A 25,906-nucleotide genomic window follows, 5' to 3' on the forward strand; every position below is an offset into this window, starting at 1 on the left:
TAAGGTCACTCAGGTTTATACACAAACCGACTTGTGTCTGACTTATCCTTTGCAGGAGTACCTTACCTTTTATAGATCATATTTATTATACATCCAGTTGCCAGAATGCGTTTCAGGTTCCAGGATTTCACACAATTTATTCGCATTTTACAATGAAGGACAAATTAAACTAAATTGAGCTCTTTGGAACATTAGTAAGTACTAAGGTGAAGACTGCATGTAGGTAATAAACGGAAAATATTTACCTAAAAAATTAATAGGTCCATGCGTTTTTTGCTAACCGGGACATTTTTTGTATTTTTTAACGGAATTAATGACTTCTTTTATGGTACTTATTTGATTGAAATATTATAAATAACATTTAATTTTACTCTCTCCGGAAAAGTGTATAAGTATATTATGATCACTCTATTCATATAGATGTTTTAAAAGATGATTAAAGTAGGTACTCTAGTGCTGACAAACGATGAATTAGAAATCCAACCTATTTGCGCAAACTTTTAAACCAACATCTGAGAATGCGGTCGGGAATACCTATTCTTTGATGTCACGGAGTTCTTTTGTTTAAAGCAGGTTAAATTTAAACTTATAATTTGCAATTCAATTCTCCATACTTTAAGATATAGGTATCAAGGTTGACATGCGGAAAATCGCTATTTTAACGCATAATTGCTTTGGATGTCGTAGGTAAAAGGCGACTGAGGGATACGCTTTTAAACTTCAGATTCTTCTTTTAAGCGATGGACTAGTAACATGTCACTATTTGAATCTCAATTCCATAATTAAACCATTACGTATGTTTACGGCTACTAATCCAACTTAACTCGTAGTACTCTATCCAGGTAAACTTATATCTAAACTTGTGAACTGGAAATAAACCGTGCCAATTCTCTACACAAGTTGTCAGATCTCAAACCTACAATGTATTGACACGGAATTAATTCTACAGGCGTGCCAGCATTGAATCTTCACTTCCGAGCGCGCTGCCAACTGTCGGAACGTTTAGAACCGTTCTCACCTACGGAACCCGTCATAAACAAATCAAACATGGCCGGCCGCCAGATATATTAATGAGACAATGAGACATTAGCTCGCTACAAAATGCCTCCGCATTCGCGAATAATTAAATCGTAAAGTCCCTTCTACGCCCGCCTCCAGCACCCGTCTATTTACTCCTTTTTCATTCAACACAATAGCTGCTGCAATCCGACATTCGTAGTTCCGTTACGTCACTTTGATAACTTTGTTTATTTGCAAAACTGTACCTTAACGCACAGAAATAAAATCCAAATTAGACAGCATCAATTTCATTTTATAAGGCGTATTCCGTAGAGACTATTAATTTGAGCGCGACGGACCCCGCCTACTCAATATCGCGTTTACACACATGTCGGATTGTATCGTCGTCTCGTTCGCTCCGCGCCGCTTATTAAAATTCCTCGGTCGGTAGCTGCGTCTCTGTCGCCTGCGCCGAGAGGAGAGGCGGTCCGCGACCGCGGTTTGCGCCCCAATGCTGGCGCGATTTTCACCGCGCTTCCACGCGAATCGTTACGCGGACGCGGCGCGATTCCGAACATATTCGCAAACCAACCCTAATTTTATATTTGGACGCGAGAATTCTTATTTGGAAATTATATCTGGTGTGCCTTGTGCTAATACACTGTGACTGTTGTGGTCGATTGACTAGTTGTGGCACTTTACGTGAGTAGTGTAATTGAATTAGTATGCGCCGTGCGTACAGATGTAAATTGCTCAATCAAATATAACGGACACCCGCGAGTTACTAGCTCGTCCATTGATAACTAGATCGGACTGGCAATGTATCAAGGAGAGTTATAGGGTCGGGGTGCTTAGCTGGCGCTTATTACTGAAATGTCATCGAGCAGATGAAATGAAGACGTCGCTCGAATGCGAGCGCGCCGAGACCGCCGAAAGCGGCGGCAAAGGCCGTATATCGTTTAGCGTTGACTCTTTGCTCAGAGGGAAAGCCGATACTCCAGTGAAAGAAGCGAGCATAACTGACGCGAATAGCAATGATGCGGAAAGTACCGACGCGGCGCCGGAAACGGACGATAGTGACGTGGACATCGAAGATGTTGAGTCGAACGTCGGCGACGACAGAGACGACCGCGATGAGAGGGAGATGGGGAATGACGGGGAGGAGATGGAGGGTCGCAGTGGGGTCGTGGTGCCTCAGCCGCTGCTGCCCAGGTTGTACCAGGGCCATGCACCGCCACCGACCTGGCCCTTCGGAGCGTTCCCATGGATGGCACCAAACCCCATGTTTAGGGGAGGCTCACCAAATGGTAAGTCAAGTCTTTGATGTATTAGATCTTTCCTCTAGTTCGAGAAAAAATTGTATTTTCTGTATCACTACTTTTTGGTACATGGTCACCCTAAAAAAAATTTATTATTTGAAATTGCATTTATTGCTTAATCCAAATTTGTGATATTGATTGTTGACGTATAAAATGGTCTGTAAACTTAAGTATGTAAGGTAAATTTAAATAAGTACTTGGTTTTCAAAAAAGGATACCTACCAATAAGGTATCAAAATGACGTCAAACGTAAGGTTAAAAACATTTTTGGAGAAACATAATTTAAACTACATACAGGATGCGCCTTTGAACCAAAATCTAATATGGACAGGTTTTATAAGAAGCAACTCCCGTCTGACGTCCGCAACCATTGCAGGAGACCCTAACCCATATCATCATGGCACCGAAATGCTACACTTAACTTTTTAAAGCTAAAAATGCAAATGGTCCAGCTCACTGCGTTAATTTGTCCAATCAATTAAAAAGCTGAATTCAATTTACTACTTATCAAAGTTCAAAAAATACGAATATGAAGAGAAATACCTATACACAGATAACGAATAAATACATAAAATCACGCCTGTTTCCCGGAGGGGTAGGCAGAGACTACCTCTTTCCACTTGCCACGATCTCTTCATACTTCCTTGGCTTCATCCACATACGTAACTCTCTTCATGCAAGCTCAGCGGTTTCGGATAACGAATCTTGGAAAATTATGAAATTTACATTATTTTCTCCAATATGCCGAATATTGTGCCGTGTGGTTCCCGGCACCAATACAAAAAAGAATAGGACCACTCCATCTCTTTCCCATGGATGTCGTAAAAGGCGACTAAGGGATAGGCTTACAAACATGGGATTCTTTTTAAGGCGATGGGCTAGCAACCTGTCACTATTTGAATCTCAATTTTAACTTAAAGCCAAATAGCTGAACGTGGCCTATCAGTCTTTGCAAGACTGTTGGCTCTGTCTACCCCTCAAGGGATATAGACGTGATTATATGTATGTATGTATGTATGTTCTCCAATATTTAGCAAATTCAAAGAATGGATAACACCACCTCAGCAGCTGCATGAAAAGTATCTACTTGAAATGAAATTAAGTCTTCTTCTTCCTCCTGGCTCTAGTCCCGGTTGCATCCTCACCGCTCTGGATAGGAGACCGGGGTATGCCTTTGACCATGGACCCTGGATTGGGTGAGTCAGGTTTTTACACGAAGCGACTCCCGGCTGACCTCCGCTACCTTTGCAGGTAAACCTAACCCGTATTGGATCGATCATGGTTACACATCCAGTTGCCTGAATGTGCAGACTTCCTCACGATGTTTTCCCTTTGACTCTCTATGAACTAAAATGAAGTATGTAGGCATAATTTATTACTGTAAAATACCTAAGCTTATTTTTTAATGAAAATTGGCACGTGCACTTGCCTTAGTCTTGCCGTGAAAAAATTATTTAATGATTATTTGATGACGACAAACTGATACCTAAACCTATTTTTATGTTCGCCGCTTGGACAGGCAAATAATTAATCATACGAGACCAAGTTTACCCAATTTTTGAAAAATACGTAGTAGGTACCTACAGTTTGTTAAGTGTTGTATGTATTTCTATTTTATAAATCGCTTTTACCCAGGGCATCTCTCCCGTGGGAATTTCCTGAAAACAGTAGCCTATGTAAGTTTACCTCCCAAAGGTCTGCCTCTCGTCCAAATTTCGTTGCAATCAGTAAAGTTGTTTTTGTGTTTACTTGTTACAAACAAAAATGCAAAAATACAAATCTATTCTCTTTATAATTTTAGTTGGTTTAATAGATACCTATAAATAAATAAATGGTTTGGACATTACGAATACAAAGATTATGTATAAAATTAATATAGTTTAATTGATAAAGCCTCAATAAGATAAGATAAAATAAAGATATTTCGTTTTTGGGCTAGCACAATGTGCGTGTAATTTGTCCATACATTTACGAGTGTTGCCAGGGCAAAACTCTGGTTTAGTTAATTAGTTACAATTAAAACAAAGGAAATAATCTACATACAATGTGGAATCAAAATAAATTAATCATATAGAAAAAAAACAAATTATTTTTCGTGAGTGTGTTACAATAGAACATGCTAATTAACGATTTGAATATCCATACATATAATAAACTAGTACGAGTAACTGACTGTACTTAAAAATTATTTTCAAAAATCGTTAATATGATGGGGTATCTACTTATTTGAGATGAACAGAAGCTGAAAATGTGATTTTTAGAGTTGCTGTATTTTACAGACAGTTGTAAAGGATAAACATATAAACTTGGGATTCCTCTTCAAAAAATACTTCAGTAATTGAATTAACACTACAATAATATAAGTATTTCATGAATATAATTTAAATGCCAAAGAATATTTAAAATGTAATCACTATCAGGTCACAGGTTAATCACTCTTTGTATTGTAATTAAAAACATCCGTCCGAATTAGATCCAAATCAATTTAGTTTTTGACAATGAATATGTAAGTATGTTTTAACGGTACTAATACTTATATGAAAAAAGATATAGTGATAGAAGAGAAAGAGGAACGCTTAGAAGATTTGTCCATGTGGAGAGGATGAATGAAACGAGGTAGGCTCAGCAAATATACAAGGCCATTGTAAATGGGAATTTTAACATGGGAAGGCCAAGAAGATAGTGTATACACACATACATAAAATAAGTGATTTTTCCTTTACAGCGTAGACAGAGCCAACAAACTCGAAAATACTAAAAGGAATTGAGCTTGAAATAGTTGTTAGTACTTCACTATCATTCGAGATATTTACATAAGTACATACATAAAATCGCGCCTCTTCCGAAGAGGTAGGAAGAGACCACATCTTCCCACTTGCATAATTCTACGAACTTCTTTCGCTTTATCAACTTTTATGCAAGCTCATTGGTTTCGGCTACTCTTGACTTGACATTTTGCCAGGACGTCCCTGAATCGATAGAGGTACGTTTACCCAGCCTTTCCACACTACGGTTTCCATTCGCACTCTTCTTCTATATTTTTACTTCTTTCTAATTATAACCTCAAAATGACATGTGTTTTCAAACCAATCATTAGAGTAAATTAGATGCAACTTTGGTCCCAAGCGACTATCATTACTAAACATGCACGCTAGTGGCGGTGACATGCCGTTTATCAAAAGATTAATTAACAAATAGATAGCAGACGCATAATAAATGATTTTTCGGAGAAAAAAGGTGTTGACAACAGGCGAGAGGAAAAATATGGTAATTTACTAAATCTATAATCTATCATTTGACAATTTTGACAGGAACGGCATTGGTTTTTTTGTTTTGTTTTTCAAATTTATTAGTAACCATAATTAACGGTAATAAACGGTAAGAAAACTGTAACGAGTTAATTGTCCAGTAGTAAGTAAGTACCTATTCATTTACAGTTAAGTATTACGTAGCAAATATTACTGTTAATCTTATCGACAATGTTAAATTTTAAGGCAAACTAGAACCAAAGGGATATGGTGCAATTCACACTAAGTGTCTCTAAAGAGCTTACATAGAAGAGTAAGTACCTTGTAAGGATGTGTGTGTCTTCTTACTCTTTACGCAAAAAATTGCACAGGTGAAATATAACTTAGAATAACACATAGGGTAATTTTCATCCTAGTATTTCCACGAGATGCCCAGAGCACAGTATTTATTTTCGTGTAAAACAATCTTAAATTTTGAGTCGCTGTATTACTTATGTGTCGACTCGCCTTTAGTTTTAGTGTGATCTGCCCTCAATATTATAGTTATAAGAGGCATGCATATATGATACCAAGCTTAGAACATTTTTTTAACTTTTCATCCCCACCCTTCGCACCTTGCGATTTGCTAAATCTTTTATCCTGCGAACCGCTGTGATTTGAAGCTCCTTTCCCGCGTCTCTTTTCTTCGATACATTATACAACTTGGGGATTTTCAAAACAAGAGTGAATGCGCATTATTTAGCTTGCGTACACCACTTTGCTTCATTCTTGCTAAAATCATTTATAAAAAATAAACATCTGTTACTCAAATGCATTTTATGATTCCTATATTTATTAACTTCAATATCGTTCTGTTACTATAATTCAATTATTCCATTAACGCTATTTATTATAACGTGAATCAATTCGATGCACTCACGTTATTGATTTAATATAATATATATTAAAATTTATATATTTCCTTTATTGATTTAATAAAACATATAAATCATAATAGAACCGTAACTTTATGATTAAATTTAGAATTATTTGTATTTTAGTTCCACTTGAAAAGACTGTTTTAATTATACAATGCTAACTTTTGCCCGCGTTTTCGCATTAGCTGGAATTTTCAAAAGTTTTACCTTTCCTTATTTTATTGTATAAAAAGAACTTTCCACTCTTTAAGTTCACTACAATCATTCAAAACTTTAAGTCGTTTAATGTTTTAGTCAACTTATCTTATGAGGTACGTCAGCAATTGAGTAGGTATAAAGAAAATTATAAGAGTAAAAAAAAAACTACAATACCTTGCTAAAATAGGTAGTTATTTCTTAGTTAGAGTTAGATTACTTTTTCGAAATATTTTAGAAGATTCACGTAGGTAATATTAATTTATTCTTCAAGGAACTCAATAATGCGGCAAAAGAGGCTAATTTGAGGAAGGTTGATAAACTTACTGTTGACTTACATCACGATAATTTATTTTTAAACTTCAGTTAATAATGATCACTACAAATAAATCAGTTTCGAACACAAAAAGAAGCGATTTATCACGTTAAGTCAGCTCCAGAGAAACATAAAACTTACAAAGTTATGTTCTTCTGATGTTGACTGTAACAATTACCTGCGATCTTTCCCACAATCTAGCTAGACCCTAGCTACATTGAGCCATAGATCATAATGTTAATATAGGCACAATTAGTCATGTTTCATTACTGCATGTGATATTGAATAACACACTTGAAGTATTGACTTTGCACCTATCACTTTAACCAGACTCGGGCTTGACCACTTTTTATGACCACCGGAAACATTGAAATAGTATATGATGATAAAGTATGGAAAGTACAGAAGTGCCACATCTCCCTCAACGATCTTCACTGCAATATCTCTAGTAGTAAAATTAGTCTTGAGTCTACCTCATACACCTTATACGTACCTATTTTTAGGTAGAGAGCCGAGAATCTCGAAAAGACTAGATGACCAAGTTCAGTTGTAGGGCTTAATTATTGAACTGAGATTCACAAAGTGAGAGGTTGTTAGCCCATATCGCCTAAAAGAAGAATCCCAAGTATGTAAGCCTTTTCCTTGACTTTAACAATCTGTGCAAGAAGATTTACATATTCGCATGCTGTGTAAAATGGCAAAACATGTGAACTTTTTTTATTTTGTAACACCTGATGTAACTATGTTTTATGTGAATAAAAAGTTATTATTATTTATTATTAAGAAAAGTAGCTAGCACACACTGTTTTTTCAGACCAGCATAGACGCGCACACAAGATGAATGTGCACCTATTCTTTTAACTTTCACGACATCCATAAGATAGAGATGGAGTAGTCCTATTTTTGAGTTCCGGAACCTTAGAGAACCTGAAAAATTTTTCTTATTTATTTCGTATCAAATCAACACTGATCTGAATACCCATCTACACTAACTTTAATCTGTATTTGCTAGAGTGATTTGTCAATTCAACTAGCATCCTCTTAAAAAATTCGCAGTTCAGGCATTCATCTCATTAAAATATCTAGCAAAATAAGGCACAGTAGTAATAGGCACTTTGTTAATAATTAATCACTTTATATGCATTTCTATCGAAGTATAAACTGTCGAACGAAGTGATATCTATCTAATGATGCAAAAGTGTGAACGATTGTTGAAAAAAATTATGTTCACAGATCGAATTAAACTTAGAGTAAGTTTCAAACTTATACTTTTAGCGGAAATTTATTTTATTAGGTACTATTATATCAATAGGTATTATTATATTATTTGTTCTTCCTCCTGGCGTCAGTCCCAGTTACATCCTCAGCTCTCTGAAGAGGAGACCGGAGTGCGCCTTTTAATCATGATACAGAATCAGGTAATTCAGATTTTTACACGAAGCGGCTCCCAATCTGACCTCCGCAACCGTACTAACTAACAATACTACCTATATAGGTTCGTCTGGCGGCCCATAGAAGCATGTAAGTCCCAAAATTAATGTATGGGAGTGAAAGTTGGTTGTGGCAGAAGAAGCACGAAAGCAGAAGAATAAATAACAACGTGATACGGGAATGTTGTGATCAGAAAGAAGAAAGGTATTAGTGACAGGAATAGAAAAGGGAGTGCTTCTATGGTCATGTGGAGAGGATGAATGAAAGCATTGACTAGGTAAATATACAAGGCGAATTTAATTTTAAAAGGGAAGGACAAATGAGCGTCAAATAATCAAAATAGGTCCCTGACGTAGCCATATTAATGGGGATAAATTCCCTTTTCTATAGATACATTTATCAAAATATCATTTTAATTCTTATACTCACAGTAATTTCTAACAATGTGAAGATTTTTATAAAATGTTGATATTGATATTTCTAACGCGTTGATGTCTTTTGCTACATTAGTAGGTAAATAATGTTGAGGAAAATCAAACAGATTGACTAGTCTGAAAGTATTAAAACTGAGATTCAGTGATAGATAAAGGTTGCTTCCCTATCGCCTAAAAGGATAAGTTTGACTTCTACAACCTGCGCGGTAAAAGAAAGACTCACTAGCTCTCTACCAGACAAGCATAGGAAGCATAGAAAACATAACATAGGAAGCATAGGAAGGAATTCTACGATTAACGCTCATAATGTATGTCCTTTCTTCTTCATCGTCGTGCCGAAAACCCACCTCTCCTACCGAGTCCCGTTTGCGCCTTTTGACCATGATCCTGGAATGGGTAAGCCAAGCTTTTATCATGGCCATTATCACATATTAACACTAATTTGTTGTTTGCAGTTATTTCTACAGCGATTCATTCTATTTCCTTTAATTAAATTTAAAGTTTTTTACCACTATCGTGGAATCTAAGGTTTGCGATAATTGCTCAAACATTCAGCCTATCCATGGGAACTCGGTCGCTTTATCGACTATTTGTGAGAGATTGACGATCGGTTTTAACCGTATAGCCACTAAATACGAAACAATCTAAGAATTTTCAAAAGTCGCTTCCAATGACGCATCAGGTGTCATGCTCACTAAAAATCTGTGGAGTTCACCAAACTCAAGGCAGAGAGCCGGGACGATGATGGTACAGAGAAAAAATAATTGATTGGATAGCATCTTTTCATTTAAAAACTATCGTGTAAATCCATCCTTCCATATTTATTTTAATTATCAGTGACACCTTTAAAAAGTCTGCTGAGTAATTGTAAGACATGTTTTAACCAGTACTGCGACATTATTGTTTAAAAATTTAATTTTATTTATCCATTAAATTAAAAATGAAAAATGTCAAAAAATGATCATTATTACCAAATATCGTTCATAAGAGCACATTAACGCGCCAAGCGGTAACAACAGTACTGCCAACCGAAAAACATTAAATGCGGTATGTGAATTGTGCCCAAAAGCGTCCGCGCGGAGGATATTAAATAAATAATTACACATTTGTCAGATACTCCTAAAAAGCGAAATGGTCGCGACGACTGGTTGCCTTATTTGGCGCGCGCTGTGCTGGCAACACTGGCGAGGCACAGGTGAACGCCAATTATTGGAGAGCGCAAAAACCGTTCTTGGACAAATTGTGAAATTGTAAGCTAGCCTTTCGAACGCTTAGTCGAGGAGTTCAACTGATGGCTGAGCAGTGGGGCCAATTTAGCGGCATAATTCGACCGCCATCTTGTTTTTCTTGTTCGCACCTTTGGATTTTTATTATTGACAGTATAATTCTGCTGAATGCTAAGTTCAAATTACTGAATCTTGTGTTGTGGTTAAAAAAAAATTAACCTACCACTAAATTGCAATAAATCTGTAAAAGTAAAGACAACAATCTATAAGGAACTCCGCTACAAAGAGTAGTAGATACTTTCCGCTACAAAGAGACCGGTGTTTGCTTTCCTCTACTTTCTTTGGTCTTTGGCATTCTCAATTTAGGGTCCATCATACTTATAGCAAAGGTATCGCTAACAACTTAAAACTTTTTGTCCAGTTCTCTGGTATTAAGAGAAGCACAATTTACATCCACTTAAAGACGAGTAGCAAAATTTGTTAGGTTTTTTTTTATTGGAAGTTTGCGTGCGTTTATCTCAGTCTGCCTAATATTAAGCAAAATGGTTTTAGGTTCCTCAATATCTATCGCGAGATAAAACGACGTTGCGCGTGCCTGACAGCAAAACTGACAGGTTTTATAACATTTTATTAGGAATTACTGACAATACAGACACAGTCCCCACATGAAAGATAGCTTAGTACCTATATAATTACAAAAATGGGACCGAAGGAATTAACTAGCAATCCCTACTAATATTATAAATGCGAAAGTAAGTTTATGTGTTTGTTTGTTTTCTGGTCACGCATTATCTACGGAACCTAAATTTTGCGTATAAATTCCTACGGGAACTATAGTTATTATCGTTCCCGTAGGAATAAATACGCAAATAATATATATATTATATAGGTAATAAAGGTTATTTTTTTTTTAATCTGGAAAAGGATTTGAAAAAACCGGTGATGCAAAAAAATAGGTGGCGCTAAATTCGCACAGCTGTTTCTTTGCCGCCCAATTCATTCTATTAAAACGTTATTTTTAAAAGCACATTCGGTCAATAAGCGACGTAAAGATGCCCATTAAATAATTATCTGCTCGCATTAAAATCTCAATAATGTGTAATATTAGTCATTTTAGTTCGAGCAACTGAAATTGGCTTTTAACTTTTATTCCAAGAAGATTTTATGTCTTAATTATTCCTTGCTATAAAATAAAGGCTGCCGGGTTATACGGTCGATGATTAAAAAACAATAACACTGCAATAAATTACAATTAATATTTTCTGAATATGATTTTGTTTGCTAAAGATATGTCTGTAGTTTTAATCGAACTTTGATCCTGTTTTTTTTTTAAACTAAATAAGTACTTTTTCCGAGTTAAATAAGTAGGCACTTTTATTTTGTTATTGTTATAAACTTATTTGCGATAGTGTGACAAAACCCTTCAAATTACGATTTAAAACACACTTGGCACACTGCCATTCATATAAAAACCTACTGAAATTACTGGTATATGGAGAACAATACTTATACCCGGTACGAAACCTTGGCTGGAACAGAGCAGTTACAGGATATTTTTTTAAAAACTGTAACTGTTTACTGATTGACTAATAAATCACTCTCGACCGAAATACCTACCTAATTATTTGATAGATATAGTTGAATGTAAGTTTGTATTAAAGATTAACCTACATAACATTATATTATGATACTAACTACCTTTATGTATAAGTTAGTTTTATATGCATTTTGGTCTGTGTTAACCAATAGAAGAAAAACCCGAAAGAAATGTTGCCAGGTGACAAAAAGAAATTGATACGAGTATTAAAGAAAATAGCCTATGAGGCAAACGATCCAAACTCGCTACTTGTCAAACTTGACTTAAACCACTTCCATATGAGAAATGAGGCTTGCATGTTTTATTTATTCGCACGAAGACATTAGCAAAACATTGCAATTATGCTGAAAAACAGCAATGTAGGCATTACCCATTTACCAAGTTAGTCGTGAAACCGAACTATTACTCCTAACCACGAAGTATTTATGACAATTTGAACAGAATAGCTTATAAAAAACATATTCTGCCTTATCTGTACTATCATTAAGTCTACGAGTGGTATTTACAAGTTTTCGCAAAAAGAATATTTACTCTCTTTAAGTCTCCTAACAACTGCGTCGAAGATTTTTTTCATCGATTAACTTCGTGTAGCTACGATTACCAGCATTCTTCTATTTCCTTGCTCGATAAAGTATAATCGTATGCACGCCTACTTTTTCTCGGATGCATTTCAGAGAACACAGTATAAAAAAGTTGTTGAACAGTACGCTACCAACGATACTTATTTACCGGAAAATGGCTTAGGATCGCATTTTCTTGTTAATTACTCATTCGAATGTAATCTTGTTGCGTGCGAATGTAATTGGACGAAATCACGGATCGGATACATGCATGAAATTTGATGATAAACCTAATGAAATTACGTCGGCGATTACGTTTTTACGCCTTATCATAAATTACTGCGCATTTAATAAAATAATATGCAAAGCATCGATTCTCAAACTCGTAAACAGCTTCATTGCAAGTTAATCAAATAAAAGCTTGAAGCTGAAACTAGGTTAGTTAAGTGTAATAGGTACTTACATTTTAAATCTATTTATCACTATATTTTATAATTAAATAAAAAAGAAATGAATGTATCAGCTTGTATTAAGTACCTACATCGAATTTATACTGGGATTCAACTTCATGTATTTTTTAACAAATCTAGAACCATTGGGAACTTTTTGACTTGATGAATTTATTCGTGCTTTTAAACTTGCTCCATCAATAAGAATGATGCAAGATTTCCTAGTAAGTACTAAAGTAAAATATCTTCAACAAACTATCTTGCGCCGACCTTAAACAAATCAATGCAACCTCGAACCACAGACAATAAAAAAGGAAGACTCTACACAAATGCCTAGCCTTATTCGCCCGGTGATAAAATACAACAATCCTACAGGCACCCCACCTGCAAACCGCGCGGACACATCAATGGTAGCTACTGAACGTTAATGAAGATATAATATCCATCTCCAAACGTATTTATTCCCTCGCGCGCCAAAGCCGCCATTTTGTTTTGATGACAGTCCATAGAGCATTTTGTGTAATGGCGGCCAATTAAGCCGCTACTGGGATTACTTAATAGGATTTAGTTGTCAATGTCGCGGTTTAATTGGATTGTTGTAATCTGTGTTGTTGAATCTGCGGATTCATACTTTACATTACATGCCTTTACATTTTGATAATCATTAACTAGTTTATTATTTTGCGGTACCATCGACTTCTTCTTGTGCCTTTCAATGTTGGTATAGACTACGAGTAAGGATTTGTCCATTAGTATGTCTAACTCATATGTAGTATTTGATATTCCTCATATATACCTATAACACATCTTTTACCTATTCGATAACACTGGATTTATCAAATAAATACGTATTTAATTCAAAATACTATTTGAGAGCTGTAAATTGGAAGTTACTTTCCCAATGAAGGATCTTGGCGCACCCCGGACTCCTCTCCAGAGTGGTGACGATGCAACAGGGACTAAAGCCTTAAAAAACGAGGAAGAAGAAACCTTAAAAAATTTTGCGAAATCTCTTGTTTTCATGTGATATATGCAACGTAATTAGTGACTGAATGATGATTCATACCTTTGAGGAATAAAATATAAACAATAAACTTTTTAATTTACTTTTATTATTACAATCAACACAGAAAACATTGGATTGTAACGTCGTTTAAGAAAATTAAATCTAAACTTTTAATTACGATTTTACATCCGCTTGTTTCCCATTAAATTTAAATAAACCCAAAATAATGTGTAACTTCGATCCACATTTGGTTCTACTGACCATTAACACCATAATTGAGAATATAATACTTACTTAAATATTTATGGTTAAACTGCTACATTAAATGCTTTGGACAACCCTTTATGGATGTATCCTTGAAACAAGCGCCGTTGTTAACGACCTTCGTCAAGTCATCATCCTCCTGGAGTTTCTAGAGATGAGCCCGGTGTATGCCTATGATTAACTTTGAATAGATACATCAGATTTTTACTTGAAGCAAATCTAAACTGACTTTCAAACCAGGGGGAAACTTACCCATATTGAATCATGGTTACACATCTGGTTAGTCTCGCTTGCGTCACCTTTCCAGAGCCGAGCCCGGGGTCCGCCTATGATTACGACCATAGAGTGTATACGTCAAGTTTTTACTAGAATCTTATCAGACCTCATATTTTCATTTATAGTAAGTTACTATAAATTATTATTTCATATATATTCATTTTAAATTTAAAATAAGAAGATAAAGATGTTTCTATCCATCAATTAATTCGTAGTATGTCAGTTACAACTAAAAACTCGTCAACCATAGGTAAGTATAAAACCTCCGAAACCTACTTAGCGGCCGAACTGAACCTTTATTGGATCATGGTTATAATCCTCCAGTATCAACAGGCACATTTTGTAAAACTATCAATAAATTTACTATTTATAAAGAGGGCAAACCCCTTAATTCCTTGTTGTGTGTTAATAGAGGTCAAGATGGTAATTTTCAAATGTCAGTTGCAATATTCAATATTGAACATTATTACCAAAAGGAAATTGAAATATTACCATACGGATTGAATTAATTACCGAACAATGCTTAATTTAGAATACGCGCATAATATCATAAAATTGATTTAATGAGGGCAAAGTCTCTTAATAGGTTTATACCTATTAAGAGACTTTGCCCTATATGCTATGCCCTTTGCCAGAAAAAAAAGGAAAAGAAAATATTCAAATTATGCGGCCTTTGGGTGTGTTTTATTTTCAGCAATATAAAAGTTTTATATTTAAGAAATTGGGTAGTGCCTTCGTAGATCATAAAATGACTATTTTATATGATATTTGGCAATAGGTAGGTCAGTACATGAATAATTATAAAATTTAATATTTATTTCTTATGCATTCTTTATTAGATAAGTAATACAAAACTTTAATCTTGAAAAAATCTGTAAAGAAATCTATTCATAAAATAAAGATAATTTTACCAAGAATAAATTAAAGAAATTTAATTAATTACTGATTAGAATTAGGTATATTCTTTATAACTCACAACACATATTTACAAAAAAATTTAATCGATAAGAGAGGCTAATCTTTTTTGTTTATTAAATAAAAATCAGTATTTATGTGTATCGAAATTTGGAGCCGATTAACCCAAATTATTCACAGCGGAAGTTGGCCAATACCCCGACCACTCGATTATACACGCGAGTGAATCCATGCATCGATTCTGTATTCATACAACGATATTCATTAATATAATATGGCTAATGACACATTTCTTTGATTGGGTCGGCGCTTTTGTTTTTAACTGACTTTAAACTTTGGCGTTGCATTATACTATTTATATTGTACAGATATAAAACGCAGATAAATGGAGAAGAACATAGAGTATTTTTCTCATGGGATTTATTCTTATACAGGTGCCACTAAATTCGCGCGTTTATGTGGCGCTGAGTTCGCTCGGGATAAGCTAGGAAATTAATGATTTTCATAAATAATTCATTCGTCCATACATCGGAACGACCTATTTAGCCATCACTAACTCGACTAAACTGTTCTAGGCTTCCTCTTAGACTCGCCTATAAAATTAAGAGTCGAATTTCACACCATGCCCGTGGCAACCAGGAATAGAAATTGCTTTTCCATTTGGAATAAACAATATTTTCATACTTAGTATTGTATGTTACGAGTTAAGTTATACATTGATTATTTTTAGCTTTGTATCAATGCTTATATAGAACGGAAAGGTCAGCCATCAGGTCAACCGAAGAGCTTACATAAAAAGGGTGATGAATATGGACGAAGCGAAAGATATACGAAAGACGTATACAGGAATCGGCACAAGTGGAAATGTAATATCTGCTTAATCTTCCAGAAAATAGACGTGATTTTATGTAGAGAAATTATGTTTGTGCTAACATTATATTTTTTAAAAGTTCATTCATTTTTGTAACACGTAAACCTCATGAAGTACCATGATAGCAACTTCCACGCGGACAAAGTCGCCAGCAACAGTTAAGTAGTCATATATAATATAAGTCATAAAAAACACAAAAGATATATTGTTTTTCGTAGCCGTACAGCACAAAGTAACGCGCTATATTGCACATTTAGAATGTTGAGCTCTAATTTTGTGGTACAGCCATAACACGAAATTAGACCTTGACGCAGTTACGCAATGTTGCCAGTAAATAAATCCTTACTACCATACCATGTAGGGCTGATGCTTTTGGACAATTTCCAAATTTCGCGTAAACTAATATATTTCCCCTTTTGCCGTGTGGTTGCCGGCACCAATAGAAAAAAGAATAGGACCATCTCTTTCCTCGTGGATGTCGTAAAAGGCGAGTAAGGGATAGGCTTATAAACTTGGGATTCTTCTTTTCGGCGACAGGCTAGCAACCTGTCACTATTTGAATCTCAATTCTATCATTAAGCCAAATAGCTGAACGTGGCCATTTAGTCCCTATTTGAATATCAGTACTAGTATTATACATTCTTATTTTTGCAAGCTTTTGTTCTTTTGAACTTTGCTTACTTTTTATTTCTTACGTGCTCTTTTCAGATCGAACATGGTTTTTGATACATATTGTCTAATTTACCAACCTTTATCAAATTATCTTTTTTATGCTTATGACCGCCAATTACGAATTTCAATCTATAGATAATATGAATTCAAAATGCTTTACATACAGCCCTATTTTATTACTTCACCTGACCACCCACAAGACGTCCATTTCAGCGTGAAGGATGGTGACCACTTAAATTTGTTAATTTACTTTGTAATTTGCTTTGTATTTGATTGTTTTAAGTTTCTTCTAAAGATAATCAAATTCATTTTTATAAGATACAAAGGTTAAAGCATTTTCATTCTGTATGTTTAAAAAAATATTGACTTTGTAAAATCTTTATTCTATATTTCTATACATGCACAATGTGGGACTTAGAGTGGATATGTAACAGACAGGCAAACAGGTTAGTTTCCAAAATGATTGTATTGAGATAGTTTAAAAAAAGAAAGCAAATATAAAATAAATAAAATATTTCACCTAAATTACCTATACCGCTATAGACATACCAAAATCCAGCGGTGCAGACTATTTCAGCTTGACAGAACGGCAGATGGACAGACATACTTTCGCATTTGATATATTAGTATAGAATCCTAATCCACATTATTAATAAATAGAAAAAAAATGTATGTTTGTAACGAATAAACTCAAAAACTACTGGACTAATTTTCACGAAATTTGGCACACATTTACATTTTTTTATATGGTTACATAGACTTTTTTCTTGAATTTTCTATTTAGGTATATAATAAATGCGAATGTTTTTGGGAATGTATGGATGTTATGATATTCTGTCACGCAAATACTTAACAAAATTTGATCAACATTATAAGTAAGTACTTTTTATCCCGAAATTCCACATGGAAGCGACCTTCGAGGCGTAACTAGTTATAGATATGGATGAATAAATAATCCATAAATAAATCGTATTGCCCACATAGGAGTATATCAAAGTGGGAAAATTCGATTATCGTTGGAGAATTATCGGCACGAGGAAGAAGTAAAATATACTGTAAAGATAGAATTAAGCTTCTGAAATAAATAAATACCTACAGCACCTTTCTTGTCTCTTGTCCACTTGAGAGAGAAGAAGTAAAATATACCTACAGCACCTTTCTTGTCCACAGCAGGTCCCCCGACCGGCCCCCCAGTGGTTCGCTGCCAGCTCCGCAAGCACAAGCCCAACAGGAAGCCCAGGACTCCCTTCACGACGCAGCAACTCCTGGCCCTAGAGAAGAAGTTTCGGGACAAACAGTACCTGAGCATAGCGGAGAGAGCCGAGTTTTCCTCGTCTTTGAGGCTCACGGAAACTCAGGTAATTGTTTATTTTCAATATACTTATGTGTATTTTTATGACTGTCACGGTGAAGGTTTGAGATGGAGAAGATAAGAAAGAATCTTGACAAGGAACTTTATTGAAAATCATTAAGGTACATTTTCCATGGTCATGCCCTCTTAATTAACTTGACTAGACCTTGCCTAGACAAAATAATTCTAGACCTAGTATTTTAAAACATCTGTTAACATTAGCTGTATTGTTACATATAGGGACTGTTTTTTTATAACAAACAATAGCTTAGGGTTAGACAAGTTATTAATACTTACGTTTTAATTAGTGAATCACCTGCTAACTTAACCAATTAAAAATACATAAATACATATAATCTCTAATAGATCAATTATATTTCCAGGTAAAAATTTGGTTCCAAAATCGGCGAGCTAAAGCGAAACGGCTTCAGGAAGCTGAAATTGAAAAACTCCGACTCTCCGCGCGGCCCCTACTGCCTCCGTCCTTCGCCCTTTTCGGAGGGGGAGGCGCGCCCCCCCTTTTCGCAGCCATGGCAGCAGCCACCAGACCCCAACTCAGCTTCCTTGGGGGGCCGCCAAGCCACCAACACGCCATCAACATGAATATACTGAACTCCCTGCAACCGCATTGACGGTTAGAACACGCGGGAACGCGTGCAAATAGTGAACAGCCGCCATCTTCGTGAGATGTGTTCTGAAATCAAATTAGTGTCGCCGGGACTCATTTCAATTTTGGAAGAGTGACTGAACATAAGAATATTAGTTTTTTTTCCTCACAAAGTGTTTATGAACCTAAGTAGAAAAAAAAATGTTGAAGTGTTGTGCAAGACTTACATGAATATGTAATGGCGTCATAGAGTGTCTGTAAAAATACTTTTTTAGTCAATGTAATATAATAGGTATTTACTAAATCTTAAGGTTCAATTTAGGAATTTAAATAGTATTTATTCATAGTATGATGTTTGTTTTTACAAATTCAAACGATAAGTGCAATTTTTTAACTTGATGTAAGTGACTATTATGTAATTAGAAATATGATATGATTACTTACATCACAAAACTGTTTCCTATTTTAATTATAATTTTCTTAAAACTATTAAATATATATGTTCAAAAGAAAACACAGTTTTAAAGATCCATACAAACTTTAGTCAAACAAGATAAGTTTGCCTAGTTAAAATCCAAGGATACCTAGTTACATACCTTTGTTTTTGATCTTCTCCAAAACTTGTTAGGGCAAAAACCTACAATACATGTACTTATTTATTACTATAATACAATATGTCTATAATATATTGTTACTTAATCTCTAATACATTAATGAAACACAAGATGTCATACAAAAACAAGCGAACATACAATGTAGGTAAACTTTATTACTAAACTGTTATTTATTTTTTTTGCATTTTAACATATCCAGCTTTGTCGACTGTTTTGTAAGATATATCAAGAACCTATCTTTCTACAATTTACCTACTTACGTTGACAAATCAATACAATGTGAAGAAAATATAATTTTTCACTGGGATTATATTGTAATCATGTGTAGAGGGCTCTAGGAGTGATAATTGCAAATTTTCTGAGGTTCGAGTCAGTAAAAAGTAAGTACTTTAACTATACCAGTGTATCGATTAGTGTCCATAGAGTCAGGGTTGATAATTTTTGACATTTTGTGTTCAGACTTCCGACTAACAAAAACCATATTCAATTACAATTACTATTATAGCACGTTTGATTTTTATAAATATGAGTCTGAAACCCTAAATTCCTCTCTTAGTGCGCACCTAGCCAATAAAGAACTTTACCTACAGGCCTAATTTTAGGTATCTAAACCCAGTGATTAGGGCTGCGTATTTCAGTAAAACAGTCAGTCATTAGAACACAGAATGATTAAGAACGCACTATTTCTCCCCTTTTTTATGAAAAGTCACCGGCGTGTGCCTGAAACCGTTAATTATCACATTAATGATCAATTTATTGAAGCCTGCCACACTTTTTCATAACAAAACAACCCCATAATTAACTAATTTCACTTACATAACGCACTTCGTCCCAGTACATTAGTTTTCAATGACTCCGTGAATAGCTTTATTATAGACATTCATTGTGTATCTAATAACATAGCAAAAAGTTAGCAAATGATGACACGACCACATATTTTAACCATTGAATTTCAAGCAAAATGTAACTTACTTTTACGGGATGGTTAAGTACTTTTTTCATGGATAAATAGTATGTGACGTGCCATTCTCAAACTCTTACTACACACATAGACTCCTACGAGGTAGTTATATTTTAAATCTTATATGTTTCGTGTATGATTGTTTGTCAAACAATAGACACACAAACAAGTTTGACAAACTTTTGTCCTGTTCGTATCTGCCAATCGTGTCGATAGAATTTTAGTAGTTTCGTGTAGTAGTTTTTAATTCACGAATATCTGAAATATGAGCTTGAGCTGGGCTAAGAATGACAACTTGAGAACTGCGCAGAAATATCGCACGATGCAATTCAAGACGATAAAAACACATCATTGCTGTAGTTTGAAGTACAAAATGGCATTTCAATTCCGTTTTTTATTTAGATTCCTATTATTTCATTGGCTTTGTATTGCATTGGTACTTTTTTTTTACTGATTAGACCCTCCAGGAATGGTAAGACGGATATTTGCAGTAAAGATACTACGGTCTACCAACTCACTAGGATTCAGATTTCGATAATTTTCACACTACATAGTTATATAGTTATACTATAATTATTGTGTAAATAATTGTTAGTAGTATTCAATTAAATTATTGTATACGTAAGTTTAAGATAGAAAGCCTAAACTATTAGATTTTTTAATACAAAATGTATTGAACTACTGTGAATCGTGTATTTAAGACACTTAGATTAAAATATATTTTCTTTATTTTTGTGTATTTTTATTAACTTGTCTCAATGTAAATTTTTTATTTTCTACAATAGAAAAACTGTTAAATCTATAATTGGTATATTTTGGTCAATATAGAATGATGTTTCCACAATATTTAATGTAAGGCAACGCAACGCATTTGTAAATTATTGATTAAATTATAAATTCGTTATTAGTACATTTTCGTCGTTTTCTTTAACCTAGCATTTAAAAGATACTAGTTTATGGTGATACATCACTAGTTATCGATAAAAACTAACGTCAGGAAGTTGTCATAACATAACTCAATCAGTAAGAGATATCGCTACTCTACCCCTAGTCAAACCACATAGCTGAGCAAGTAACGCTACAACAAATTCTCTAAGAAATATACCATGACAGCCGCATATCCTATAATTGACACTAGATAAATTATACATTAAAAGAAAACATTTCTATTCCAAACGGTAAAGGTTCATTTTAGCGATACTGGCAACACTCATTGCCACCATACCTCATAATATACTTCCTGTGCCAACTAATTGGAAGCGTCAGAATAAAAAACCCGTCGAGCATCCATAATACCATAAAAGTTGGCGATACTTTAATGTAAAGATTTGTATGCCGCGTCGATCCTCGTTCCGTCTTCGCCATTAATTACTAATTTATTTATTTACTTACCAAAATGGCCGCTTATTTCTATATGTGGCCGGTAATTTATTGTAATTGGTCACTTATTCGTAATGATAGCTGGCTGAATAACCTATGTGGCCAGTGTCTTTTGAGCCGTGTGTCTGCCTTTTTGTTTGGATGTTCCAAACAAAAACTAACACGCAGAAAGTTTAATTTGTTTAAGCTTTCTTTGTTTACGTTGTATAATGATGAATAACCAAATCCAATGAAATAAAATTTGATGAACTAATTTTCCGACATATTTTTATTGGTTTTTCAAATCTTTTTATTGAACTTATGACAGAAAAAGTAATATCTATGTAAATCTGATCATTATCATATGATCCAACTCTGAAGGAATAGCGATGAAGATGCAATCGATAACTTAATTAGGTAATGATTATTGATGATATGACGTGTGTGTGTGTGAAAAGTCGACTTTTGATCAAAACCCTTGTGTTCAGTAAGGAATGACCGCCTGACATACATACATACATACATACATATGGTCACGTCTATATCCCTTGCGGGGTAGACAGAGCCAACAGTCTTGAAAAGACTGAATGGCCACGTTCAGCTATTTGGCTTAATGATAGAACCGAGATTCAAATAGTGACATCGCATAGCAAAACTACTAAGGAGAAGTTAATATTTGATGTGTAAGTATGTACCTAGGTATGTTTTAAAATGTGGAAGCTAAGGATGATATCAATAAATTGTCACGGGAACTGGAAATAAACGACATTTTTCATACTACGCAGGTGAAGTTGCGGGCATAATATAGAAAAATATAAATCTTAAAATAAAAAAACTCGAACACATTTTCTATAAATGTTAAAGTCTTAATTCCGGAGATTGTCCCGCAGGCCCCCGTGGCGCCGGGGAATGCAATGATATCAGTCAAGAGATCCTTCTACTTATCATATGCTATGCCCACCGTCTACTTTCCCATAGTGATGTGCCACAGGTCTGTCGCAATTTGCTGTTTTCTCAATGGCACCTCCTTGCTGGCCGATCTATGTATGGATTGGCATTCCTTTTTATCGCTTTTATATAACCTTACTTTGTTTCATGCATTACGTCGGGAAATTGATGAATTGTTGTTGAATATCATTGTCTTAATTTTTCCATAAAAGTATGTTAGCGGGATTAAAGGTAATCTTGCGTTGATTAAAAAGTATCGTATATATGTAATTTTACGTATGTTACATGAAAATTTGCATATGTATATGTATATGTATTATAATATATGTTTTGATTTAGTATGACATAATCATACTTATGAAAAAAATATTAATGTAATTAATTTGGTTACTTAAAGAATTTAATGCAATTTAACCCTCGCTTACGATGTTATCTCAAAATGGTCAGTGGACAAAAATTCGAACAATCCAAATTGGAAAGGGTTAGCATTTGATCTGATAACACATAATTATGTTTAGGCATAATTACGAGCCCTAATGGCTTCGGCGAGTGGTGGATGGAATTTTTTATTCATTAATATGACTAATTGGCGACTTAACGAAAGTTAATTTTTAAATTAACATAAATTTTGGTTGTTAAATAGTGCCTCTGCCCACAGATTACCCCAATATTATCTTTTCACAGATTACCCAATATATAGTGTACAGTGGCTTGTACCCACTATAGAATGGTAAACTATGATGCATAATAGTGAAATTATCACAAAAATATACGAAATTATGCTAAAAGTTCCCAGAGATAATAAACTTTATTCATACAAAATTAAATCTAAGACGGTTCAGCAATTTAACCTGGAAAGCGTACCAAACATAGACAAATTATGGTGAACCCTGGAATCTCTCCCGCGGACTATAGAACAGGGATAAATTGCATAAGAGAAAATCATATTATGCTATACCTCAATGTTTTTGGGCGTCTGGTTTTCATTTAGAAGCAAGTAGATTGCATGGCGATAGTTATTAAACTAACAAATAATATAAAAGCTTTATCAACTGATCAAAAATGAAATTAAATCCTAAATCATTTCAAGCATTTGGTTCGATTAATTTAAAACAATCTTGGGTGCCTACCCTTGGTCCTCACTTGAGAATTAATTCGAGTTTACAAGAACTGGTTACTTTTGAGGTTGTTACTTTTCGGGTTATACTTCCTTTTAAATAACTGCTACTGATGGGCTAGCATCATTACTTGTCTCAATTTGAACTTCAATTCCACCGCTAAGCCATACCAGCTGAACTAGGGACTTTAAGTCATTGACTATTGGCTCCGTTGGCTCCATAGGGGATAAAGATGTGATTATATGTTTGTGAAAGAACATTTTGAATAAAATTAAATTTACCTAAATCCTAATAAGCACTTCAATCCCTCAAGAAAACGTGAGAGCATGTAGTAGACTCATAAAACCCATAGTAGCGCCCCAAACAGTCAATTTGAATTCAGTTGTAGTGGGCGCGGTCACATAATAGCCGAGTGCCTATAACTAATCCGCGCACGCCCCGTAATCGATTCATTTGTCAATCGATATGAGTACTCGATTATGGTGTGGTGATTGCATCGAGTGGCGCTTTAGATTGAGATGTTTTTTAATCATGCTGAATTTTGAACGAGGTTCGTAATCGATTAATTTGTCAGGCGGCCATTGATTGAAAAAATGAAGTTCGATCGCAGATAGGGTATCCGTATACATACCTACAAATTCTTTACGAGAAGACAAAGTCAATAGTCACAAGAGTTAAAGATGATGTAACAGAGATTTGGAGAATAGTGACAGTTGCTATAGCCCATCACCTACAGCATAGGCTACGAAATTGAATTGACTTGACTTTCACAAACTGCGCGGGAAATAAAGCAGCTGGTACTCTTTTTTTTTTGCTACCTGACAAACACATGTAGTCATAGCAGCATGTTGGTAAGCATGATTATGTTTTTATAAGTTATAATGTTTAATCTCTGTCTCATCGATGGTAGTCCTGATTCTCAAGGCTTCGTAACTTATAAGCTGTGTAAGTAATTAAGCAGATTTTTTAAGATCGGCTATATTCTAAATGATTTTGTCCTTAGCCCATTCCGTCTTCATAAAATGGAAAATATGCAGTGGGATTTTTCGTTGTCCAAAACACGGCTAACATTAAAAGCTCATTCCATTAGTCAAAACTCAGGGTCCAAACGGGCCCAAATTAACAGGAGCAGTCACCGCCATTTTATGCCCAGGGCGAAATTTGACGGCCAAGACAAAATATGAAAGATAATCTGTCGAGAGCACGGCCGGTGCTTGCTGATGTTTTAATTAGCCCACAGGCAACGGCATTTAGCCGTAGAGCGAGTTTAGACTTCTCCTGTAGGGCTGGCAGCTTAGAAAATCGCTTACGAAGGTAGTTTTAATAGATTCTGAATTGAATTATGCTGAAAAATTAAAATATGTCAAAATAAAGTATGCCATACTATCATCATTGCTATCATTTTCAGCCCATGTCAGAAACCGCTTTCAATTACATTAGTAACTAATTTTTATAGTAGAATTGTTTTGAATCGTTTCACAGGTTGAATATTGCTTCTGTAAGTATATTTTGCAAATAAATAACCCGTGTTGAGCTAAAAGTATTTAAGTGAGTACTTAGTATTTTTAAAACAAAGAAATTGCAATTAATAAAGTTTTTAAATAAAACCATTCCAATTTTAAATCCAATCACAGCCCTATTCTGGTCAGTAACAGTTAAGGGCGATGAAAATTGTTTTACGCCTTTCCAGTGTCCGCGAACCTCTTCATTTGCTTTAAATTGAAAACCTGTGTTTAACGGCCTCTGTGAATGTGCGAGTATGCATTTCTGATTGCACTAAGTACAGAATTTATTTTTTAAATATAAAATTAATCAAGGGAAAGGCTATGAACTTGGAATTCTTCTTGTAGGCGATGGGCTAGCAACTTGTCACTGTGTGAATTTCAATTCTCTCATTAATCCATAGAAAGTGGCGTTTCAGTGTTTTCGAGACCGTTGTATACTCGTACGAGTATGTTTGTATAAATGTAGACTCAATACTCCAACCTGCCTAGACCAAAAGGATGTATGAATCTTTTTTCTTTGCCCTAAAGCAATTAATTGCCAAAATAAATTTTTTTATTACTCATATTCAAGTACTAACATACATACACGTATGTAGCTATGCTTCTTTTGTGGAGAGGTCGGCAACAAGTTTCTCCTTACCACGATCCCTGCATACTTTTTCGCTCCGTCCATATACATCACTCTCATGAAAGCTAGAGATTATCTTTTCCCAGAACATTCCCTATTAACGATTCAATGTATTTTTAT

General features: G+C 34.8%; 1 protein-coding gene across 1 annotated transcript; it reads left to right on the forward strand.

Moving 5' to 3' along the window:
* The first annotated feature begins 1,744 nt into the window (after positions 1 to 1,744).
* On the forward strand, positions 1,745 to 20,887 carry LOC106130716 (muscle segmentation homeobox). Its single transcript, XM_013329619.2, has 3 exons — positions 1,745 to 2,306; positions 17,866 to 18,053; positions 18,430 to 20,887. Exons 1-3 carry the CDS (start codon positions 1,892 to 1,894, stop codon positions 18,676 to 18,678), a joined length of 852 nt encoding a protein of 283 aa, XP_013185073.1. The 5' UTR covers positions 1,745 to 1,891; the 3' UTR covers positions 18,679 to 20,887.
* Positions 20,888 to 25,906: the final 5,019 nt, after the last annotated feature.

Source organism: Amyelois transitella, chromosome 23 (genome assembly GCF_032362555.1).
Source record: "Amyelois transitella isolate CPQ chromosome 23, ilAmyTran1.1, whole genome shotgun sequence".
Classification (NCBI taxonomy): domain Eukaryota; kingdom Metazoa; phylum Arthropoda; class Insecta; order Lepidoptera; family Pyralidae; genus Amyelois; species Amyelois transitella.

Bases quoted from the DNA above. Each gene is read 5' to 3' on its own strand.
- LOC106130716 (XM_013329619.2), top strand. From the start codon at position 1,892: ATGAAGACGTCGCTCGAATGCGAGCGCGCCGAGACCGCCGAAAGCGGC. The intron at 2,307-17,865 runs GTAAGTCAAGTC...TCTTGTCCACAG, and splicing joins TAGGGGAGGCTCACCAAATG to CAGGTCCCCCGACCGGCCCC. The intron at 18,054-18,429 runs GTAATTGTTTAT...TTATATTTCCAG, and splicing joins TGAGGCTCACGGAAACTCAG to GTAAAAATTTGGTTCCAAAA.